The 10,467-nt window shown below is 40.7% G+C and overlaps 1 protein-coding gene across 1 annotated transcript in view; it reads right to left on the reverse strand.

The window, feature by feature from the left end:
• iars1 (isoleucyl-tRNA synthetase 1) overlaps positions 1-10,467 on the reverse strand; it is a 202,370-nt gene that overhangs the window by 157,124 nt on the left and 34,779 nt on the right. The window contains exons 10-11 of the mRNA XM_084315958.1: positions 4,262-4,384; positions 710-801 (exon numbers count right to left, since the gene is read on the reverse strand). Of these exons, the coding sequence (XP_084172084.1) occupies positions 710-801; positions 4,262-4,384 (215 nt within the window). The remainder of the gene's footprint in view (positions 1-709; positions 802-4,261; positions 4,385-10,467) is intronic.

Raw genomic sequence — 10,467 nt, forward strand, 5'->3', positions numbered from 1 at the left:
GGCCTCCCTCTTATACAGGCCTCCTCCTAATACAAGCCTGGTACCCGCTACAGTTGAAACAAATACAAGCCGGGGTTACTATTAGAGGAATTACGGTATATATATATATATATTTTTTTTTTTATATGTATTGGTTTAAACCAATGGGGGTTTTTCTTCACAGTTGCAGATAAAGAGTAGGCTACACTAATATTATAGTATTAAAAGAAACTGATGAGTTACCGGTATATTTATTAAAGAAAGTTGATTTAATAAAAAATTAAAGACTAATTTAATCAGATTAATCACTTTATTCAAATTGAGGATTTAGTTTGAGGATATTTATAAAAAAAAAATTATATTATAAAACAAATTAAAGAAATAGAATTTTTTTTAAATTAAAAACAAAGGTTCGAACGTCCGTTCGAAAAACCCTGACGAAGTTCGAAATCCCAAAAACAGGCTTCGGGGGAAACAGCTCCAGTCCAGACCAGCCCTGTAACACCGTGTCTGGAGACGCTGACAGCGGACTGGAAACTCCACCAATGTCTTTGACTTTTAACTGACGGAACTTGTCCACAGATAGAAATATTCAAAGCCGACACCCGTTTTTCTCAGACCTCCGTATCACCAACATATAAACCGTCGACTCCGCTCCACACAGTAGAGTTTTTAATACTGTACAAATAATAAATAAAATAAACAAACGACTATCTGGAAAGGGTCTCACCTCCAGCAGAAGGGGTACTTGTGTTTGGTGGTGCTGGCGTTGACCAGACGACCGCTCTCCTTCAGCCACTTCATGATGTTTTTGTCTGCATCCTGCACGCACACACACACACACACACACACACACACACACACACACACACGCACACACACCACACACACACACACACACCACACACACACGCACACACACACACACACCACACACATTACATTTAGTCATTTAGCTCAACACTTTAACCAGTTAAACTGTACATTATGCTATAGCAGTGGCCATATACCATACCACCAGTTAAACATTATGATAATAGCAGTAGCAATATACCATACCACCAGTTAAACATTATGCTAATAGCAGTAGCCATATACTTTACCAACAGTTAAACATTATGCTAATAGCAGTAGTCATACCATACCAACAGTTAAACATTATGCTAATAGCAGTAGTCATACCATACCACCAGTTAAACATTATGCTAATAGCAGTAGTCATACCATACCACCAGTTAAACATTATGATAATAGCAGTAGCCATACGATACCACCAGTTAAACATTATGCTAATAGCAGTAGCCATATACTTTACCAACAGTTAAACATTATGCTAATAGCAGTAGCCATATACTTTACCACCAGTTAAACATTATGCTAATAGCAGTAGCCATATACTTTACCACCAGTTAAATATTATGCTAATAGCAGTGGCCATACGATACCACCAGTTAAACATTATGCTAATAGCAGTAGCCATATACTTTACCAACAGTTAAACATTATGCTAATAGCAGTAGCCATATATTTTACCACCAGTTAAACATTATGCTAATAGCAGTAGCCATATACCATACCACCAGTTAAACATTATGCTAATAGCAGTAGCCATATACCATACCACCAGTTAAACATTATGCTAATAGCAGTAGCCATATACCATACCACCAGTTAAACATTATGCTAATAGCAGTAGCCATATACCATACCACCAGTTAAACATTATGCTAATAGCAGTAGCCATATACCATACCACCAGTTAAACATTATGCTATATCAGTAGCCATATCATACCACCAGTTAAACTAGGGCTGGGCGATATGGCAAAAAATCACATTGCGATAACGATATGATAATGTTATCATATTTCTCGATAATTATCGAAATTGTTATAAGTAAAAGGCGGCTCGGTATTTTAAACTCCGTGTCGGTCAATTATTTTGCGACAATGACCTCGTAGCTAAACATTATCCCTTACTTAAACAACATTTACATTTTACATTTTGTCATGTAGTGTTGAGTGCCTAGTAGTAGAGCCATGTTAGTACAGTAGGAAGAGTGCATGATAGAGGACAGTAAGGTTAGTTTATTTAAATTTGTTTATCTTTTCTTCATTTCAGATATTGATTGAAGAAGTGTGGTTTTAGTCGACGGCGAAAGATTTCGGCGGTCCTAACTGTGGTGGGAAGTTCGTGGTTCTCAAACTTTTTACACCAAGTACCACCTGAGAACGTAGATGGCTCTCCAAGTACCACCATATGACCGGCATTAAAATACAGTCTATTCAGCTATGCACAGTTCACGCAGGAGGCAAATGTATTCCTAATACCATTATTTATTGTTAACTTTTGTCAGACACAGCCACAATGTACAAAGGGGGTAGCACTAGAACTAGCAAACGCTTCCACACAACTCATACAATGCAAGGGGCATTGAGAACATAATAACTAACATTCTCACATAGCAAGTGAGAAAATTAAGAACTGTATTTCACCAAATGTACTTAATTCTCTCTCTATCTCTATCTCTCACTCTCTCTCTCTCTCTCTCCCTCTCTCTCACACAGCAAGCAATTGTCCGTCATTCTCTCTCACTCACACACACACACACACACACACACAATTATTTGGTTACAAAAACTTAATTTCCTGCATTCTGGTGCAGGAATTTTTGAATTTGTACCCTTTAAATGCCAGTGTTTGTGATGGGCATCACAAATTATTGTAAAAAAGAAAAGAAAACACATATTAAATACATTTTTGAATGTTTACCCTTTAAATGCCAGTTTGTGTGATGGCATCACAAATTATTGTTAAAAAAAACACAAAAAGTAAAATATTTACAATATATCAAATGCAAAGTACATTTTTCTGGGGGGGATTATTACAGGCTAGGCATGTGTCAACACATATTTTGATGGATTTTTTGTAATGTCAGATTTAACACCAACTCTTTTCAGAAAAGTGGGAGTATTTAATTTTTTTATCTGACATTACAAGAAATCTAAAAATAAATGGTTATGATCAGGGCTGAAGTTGAATTAAAGATGTATGACTGTTTAGACTGCATTACTCTCTGTCACAGTGATCTCCTGGTTGTTCCCCACTTAGATTATCTAACTATCGCGCTGCCGCAACTAGAAACCTGGCCTGGCCTGCTTCTAAGTTCAGTGGCATGACTGCAAAAAAAATAAATAAAATAAAAATTACTTTAAAGGAAAACTCCAACATTACTAACTAACGTTACAACTAACCTAAAGTTAGTTTAGGTTCGTGTTAACGTTAGATAATGTACAAAATAAACGTATTCCGCTGCTATAGACGTCGCTCTTTTATTTTGAAACCCCCCAGAAAGGAAGTCATTGCTCTCGTTATCTGCTTGAGTGTCCGGTTAGCTCCGTTAGCGTGCAGTAGTTAGTAGTAGATCAATACCAGCCATTGGATTACTGTTTTCTAAATTGGGGAGGCTTTTAATCATCAAGGTAAGAAGATTTTAAGTCATGGTATCCATAAACTTCAATCGGTTCGGATCCTTTGAATGAATGAGAATGTAAACAAACACGGCTTCACGTAGAAATCACTGACTGCGCTCAGAGAGGAGTCGTTCGGCAAAAAATAGTTCAGAGTATATCTGCTTAGAAAACATAATTGTCTTTTATTTTTTTTTATTTTTTTATTTGTCATATGTCATGTTTGTTTATATGTTTGTTTAAAAAATAATAAAAAAATAAAATACAAAGAAAACATAATTGTCGAATTCAATTATTTTTAATTTCTCCACGTGGTAAATACATAGGTCACAACATGTTTACAGGAACGTTTTGGAGTTGTATTTGGAGTGTATTTCGTGACTGTAGGGCACTGTAGGGAACGTCAGGCTCAAACCCTCCCCCACTTCCAGTGATGAAGCTAAGCTACGCTAACAGAGCGACTGTTCCCTAAGCTAAATGCACGCACAGAGACAAAAAAGGTATGCATCTTCTTGTCTAACTCCAGGGAAGATGTTAAATAAGCTAATTTCCCAAAATGTTGGAGTTTTCCTTTAAGTTGCAGGCAAGAAAGACAAGTCTGTCCACTGTCTCTGGTTTTAAAACTGCCCTGTTGCAGGTCACAAAAAAAAAAAAAAAAAGATAACAATTATTTAATTATCGATAATTTTATTATCGATTATTAAAATATATCTCGATAATTAACGTGATCGCCCAGCCCTATTTCTGGGTACTTTTTACACCCCTGGCATACATCCCGGGCACAAGGCCTCTGTCCCGGACGGCCCTCCTCACCTTGACGTACTGTCCCTCGAAGTCAGGGACCTCCGAGGTGAAGCGACCGGAGGCGTCGACGGGGCAGATAGGACTCTGGTCTTTCGTGATGATGTTGTACTCCATGCACACCCTGTAATCATCCTACAGGAGAGGGGGGCACACTTTAGAACAGGGCTGTACTCCATGCACACCCTGTAATCATCCTACAGGAGAGGGGGCACACTTTAGAACAGGGCTGTACTCCATGCACACCCTGTAATCATCCTACAGGAGAGGGGGCACACTTTAGAACAGGGCTGTACTCCATGCACACCCTGTAATCATCCTACAGGAGAGGGGGGCACACTTTAGAACAGGGCTGTACTCCATGCACACCCTGTAATCATCCTACAGGAGAGGGGGCACACTTTAGAACAGGGCTGTACTCCATGCACACCCTGTAATCATCCTACAGGAGAGGGGGGCACACTTTAGAACAGGGCTGTACTCCATGCACACCCTGTAATCATCCTACAGGAGAGGGGGGCACACTTTAGAACAGGACTGTACTCAGGGCACACACCCTGTAATCATCCTACAGGAGAGGGGGGCACACTTTAGAACAGGGCTGTACTCCATGCACACCCTGTAATCATCCTACAGGAGAGGGGGCACACTTTAGAACAGGGCTGTACTCCATGCACACCCTGTAATCATCCTACAGGAGAGGGGGCACACTTTAGAACAGGGCTGTACTCCATGCACACCCTGTAATCATCCTACAGGAGAGGGGGGCACACTTTAGAACAGGACTGTACTCAGGGCACACACCCTGTAATCATCCTACAGGAGAGGGGGCACACTTTAGAACAGGGTTGTACTCCATGCACACCCGGTAATCATCCTACAGGAGAGGGGGGCACACTTTAGAACAGGGCTGTACTCCATGCACACCCTGTAATCATCCTACAGGAGAGGGGGCACACTTTAGAACAGGGCTGTACTCCATGCACACCCTGTAATCATCCTACAGGAGAGGGGGCACACTTTAGAACAGGGCTGTACTCCATGCACACCCGGTAATCATCCTACAGGAGAGGGGGCACACTTTAGAACAGGGCTGTACTCCATGCACACCCTGTAATCATCCTACAGGAGAGGGGGCACACTTTAGAACAGGGTTCCCACTAGGGGTGGGAATCACCAGTTTAATCACGATACGATACGATATTATCCGATATCACACAGTCTGCCACGATACGATTCGATTCAGGTGCCTGCGATCGATATGAGACGATATTATGTGCCCATTTAATACAATCAGTAACATTTAAATCAACAAAAAAAAAGGCAATGGAAATATCATGACATTTTTATTTTTGAGCTCTTCCAGACATTTAAATGAAAAACAATCTATTGTTTTTAATACAAATAGACCTCCTGTTCACTGTTTTTGGTTCATTTTTCTTTTTTTCTCTCTCGATATTAATATCCTATTCACTGTCACAGAGCTGTATTTTGGCTGGAAAAGCATATTGGGAGTCCCAAGGTGCAGTACCGGCCAGATCCTGTTAGTGGGGCTATCCCCGAGAATGCACCCTCCCAGTCCCCACTTCTCTCTGCCTATGGCGCTGGGTTAGCTTGTTAGCTCACGCTAAAGTAACGTTATCTTCGATCTTTAACGCGACGTGGGCATAATGGAGTGACGAGGATTGCAAAGCAGGTTAGATGCATTGGACCCGTTGTGGAATAAAACAGCAGGGACATGTTTTGGGTCACAGAATAGGCACACTAGTGACGCTCTAGACGCTACTGCTGTTGATGTTAACGGAGTTTGAGTTTCACAACACTGGGCGCGGGGCGATGACGTCGCCGGATTTTCAAAATAAGAGTATCGCAATATGAATCGATCTTTTTACGTGGCATCGATCCTATTTGATTATTGATAATAGATCGATATATCGATCTGGATCGATGTATTGTCCCACCCCTAGTTCCCACACACATTGATCAATGAAATTCAAGGACTTTACCAAGCACAATTTGTCATTTTAAAAGGGCATTTAAAGGGATACAATTTTAAATGCTGTTTTTTTATAGGGAAAAATAGTTATCACTTAAAACCAATTTCCGACGGGGAGCTCCAGTAGCTCACCGCGTATCTCGGCGCTATTGCGGCGTCGGGGACAACCGTGCGCGTCACGGATCTGGGGTCCACGAGTTCGACTCCCGGACTCGCCGTATTTTCTCAGAGTGTCTTTCCCCCGATCTATATCCTATTCAACCTGTTTCTGTCGGTCATGCTTGACCAGAAAAAGCGATAAACGCTAAAAAAGAACCAGCTGACTGGTCAAAGTAAAAAGAAAAAAAAAAAAAAATTCCGACAATTAGTTACACTTTAAATAAAAGAGTCAGAACAATTTTACCATGGATGAACAAAACTTTCAATGGGAATGTTTTTTTTAATTTTTATTTCAAGGACTTTTTAAGCACCTTGTTAAAAATGGGCAGTTTTCAAGGAATTCCAGGCCTTGACTTTTTTTGGTAAAAAAAATCAAGCACTTTAAGCACTTCAAGGACCTTGTGCGAACCCCGTTATAAACACAATGCCTCCTCAAGAGATGCCCGTCCGTAGGGAGGGAGCAGCTCAGTGACCAGAGCCAGAGACTCGAGCGGATCTGAAGACATATTGGCGGACGAACACAAGGAAACACAAACAGCCCCCACTGGGATAATAAATAAGTGTCCTTTTTATAGAAAAGAAAGAAGACAGAGACCCCCCAAGACACGCTCTCACACACACACAAAAAGATCAATCTATTTAGACATACAGGAAGTAGTCATAGAAGGATAGATAGTCATAGATCAGTGTTTCCCCTAGGATTTTTTTAAGGGGGGGTGGTAGGCCCCCAAAACTACTAGTGTTTCCGCGGGGCGCGCGTGACACGGACAGTGTCGTCATAGACGCTCGCAGTAAGGCGGTTGTTAGTATCGGTGCATTTCTCTACACTGAGCTGAAATGAAACGATTGCACATAAATTAGGTAAATAAATATTAACAAGGTGATTGATTGAATGAACATTTTATTAACAGATTGCAGAATGGGTACAATACAGTACGGCCCAATACACACAATTGTTAAAGGGATGCAGACCAGAGAAAGACTTTCGTCTCGTTTACATCAGGGTCCGCCATTTTCAATTCATAATGAATTGTAAGTAAGGGTGCAATTAGCACCGTGCTATCCATTCTTTGTGGATCTAGCCCTGAGACTTGTTACGCGCGATGCTAGTCAGTCTCGGAATGGATTTGGTAGCTTTTTTCTGCGTCTCCGTAGACCGTGCCGCACCACCGTTTTAATGTCTTAGTGAAGATTAATTTATATGAAAACCGATTTATGTATAATTTTGCTAGCTCGCCAAAGTTACTGTGATTAAAGCAAACTAATAAAAAAATATATTAAAAAAATGTATATATATTATAATTATACTTTTTTTATTATAATTTTTTCTGGAGAGGCGGGGCATCCCGCCAAGGCAGTGGTAGGGGAAACACTGTAGATACAGAGAGAGAAGAACAACAACCGTTTGTGTCTCGACATCTAGCTGCTGCTGCCGCAGCACAGGCCTCCATCTGTCCTCCTCGTCAAGGACATGTTTTACATGATGACCCAGCAGCAGCTCTGCAGCGATTAGCCTGCACCCGTTAAAGGCATCATATTAGCCATGACCAGCGATTAGCCTGCACCCGTTAAAGGCATCATATTAGCCATGACCAGCGATTAGCCTGCACCCGTTAAAGGCATCATATTAGCCATGACCAGCGATTAGCCTGCACCCGTTAAAGGCATCATATTAGCCAGCCATGACCAGCGATTAGCCTGCACCCGTTAAAGGCATCATATTAGCCATGACCAGCGACTAGCCTGCACCCGTTAAAGGCATCATATTAGCCATGACCAGCGATTAGCCTGCACCAGTTAAAGGCATCATATTAGCCAGCCATGACCAGCGATTAGCCTGCACCAGTTAAAGGCATCATATTAGCCAGCCATGACCAGCAATTAGCCTGCACCAGTTACCAGTGATGGGCAGTAGCTAGCTACAAGTAGCAACGCTACATAGCTTAACTACAATTCTCAGTAGCGTGCTATAATAATAAGCTATAATAGTAGCGTCGCTACTTTTTAACCAGGGTAGCGATCTCTGTAGCGGAGCTATTTATAGAACGAAGTAGTGACGTAGCGACGAGAAACGTTACACGCTACTTTCGGGAGAAACAGTCTAGACTAGAAGATCTCAGATCTGCGAGGAGAAAAAAAAACTCCCCGTAAAAAACCCATGGTTGGTTTAGATATGAGTATGACAACTAGGGATGGGTACCGAATTCGGTACTTTTGAGGTACCGAACCGAAACACGTCGGTACTACCGAGTATCGAATCAAGTGAGAAACCGAAAAAAAAAATTTATAATAATAATAAAAAAAAAAAAAAAATACTTTTTATTTTTTTTACTTTTTTCTTTTCATGTCAACGTTCACACGCACAATATATGCTTACCTAGGATTTGACTTGATTCAACAACAAAGCAGTCGGAGCAATGACAAGCCGAAAACTGTCAAAATTTTAGTTATTTGAAGTTTGGATTTTTTCTTTTTACGACTGAGGTAGGTAAATTAAATTTCTTGAGACTAAAGTACCGAAAAAAGGTACCGTTGGGTACCGGTATCGATTCACAGGTACTGGTACCGGTATCGGTTCAAATGTGAAAGGTACCCATCCCTAATGACGACTCACGATTGGGTATGGTAGGCCAAAACATTACGGCTAGGCCAATCAGAGGCAGGATAGGGCGGGACTCCAGCCGCAAAGCAGGAAGTGAAAATCAAAACACAGACGTATTGAATGAATGCAATTTAACGGATTACATGAACCAGTCCGCGCGAAATGGCAGAGGGGTTCGATGGCATTGATGAAGATGATGATGTCAATAACAACAATGACTCTCCATGGCCCTATCTGGGACACATTTATGAGTTTGACTGAAAAAACGGCTAAAACATATGCTGCTCTCTCAACACGTCCAGCACTAACTTGAGAACACATTCAGGTGAGCTGATGAAAATCAACTGTTCCCAAACAGCACACAAGTCAGTACACTCTTTGTCAACAGCTTTAACTAAGATAGCTGCTATCATGATGTTTCACTGTAGGCAGAAAATGAACAATATTATTGGGGTGGAGAAAAGAAAAAAAAGAGGGAAAAGCAGTGGTTCTCAACCTGTGGGACAGGACCCCCAGGGGGGGTCCCCACATGATTTTGGGGCCATGGAATGTTTTGTGAGTTACATATTTAAATACATTTGGTCATTTAGCTGACACTTTCATTCAAAGCAACTTACAAATTGTGTACAACAAGTCAGTAGGAGTGGTACATATCTAGCAGCCAAGGATAAGTAGTATTGTTTGTCAGTGTCAAGCTTGAGTGTTATACTCTGAGTACATACTGTAGTAGTAGGCTATAGACATATTAGCATAGTTGGTAATAGTATATACATGGTAGCATAATACTAGTAAAATGAAGTAAAACAATTCAGATATTGAAGAAGTGTGTTTTTGGTTGATAAAGTGGGCAGGTTTCAGAAGATGCAGAGTTTAGGGATAAATAATACATAAAGATAGAATAGAAAAGAAAAAGACCATTACTGTATCAAAAGTAATCAACAAACTATACTATAAAAACTGATAAAACCAAATGGTCTCTTTCTTTTCTTTTGTAGAGGCTGCACCCAGCTAAACTTGCCTTCCTGGATTTTGTACATAATACAAGTTCATGTTAAAAGGATGACACAAAAAGCCAGACCGAGGGCTTGTTTCAGTTTTATAATAAACAATCAAACTGAGATTTTTTTCCCTGCCTATTTGTTTGGTGGAAACTTGGTCACGAAGTATTAAAAAAAAAAAAAAAAAAAAAAAAAAGTAGTGCCGATGTAGCTAGCTATTTTTGCCATGTTCTTGTAGTGTAGCTTGCTACATTTCTCTGGGGATAGCTTCCATTGTAGTTGAGCTATATTTAATCAAGAGTAACTTGTAGTGTAGCTTGCTACATTTCCAAGTAGCTTGCCCATCACTGCCAGTTACCAGTATACCCAGCCGCTCTGACGGCACTGCAGCGATTAGCCTGCACCAGTTACCAGTATACCCAGCCGCTCTGACGGCACTGCAGCGATTAGCCTGCACCCGTTA

The sequence above is a fragment of the Notolepis coatsorum genome (assembly GCF_963971535.1).
Source record: "Notolepis coatsorum genome assembly, chromosome: 6".
NCBI classification, from domain to species: domain Eukaryota; kingdom Metazoa; phylum Chordata; class Actinopteri; order Aulopiformes; family Paralepididae; genus Notolepis; species Notolepis coatsorum.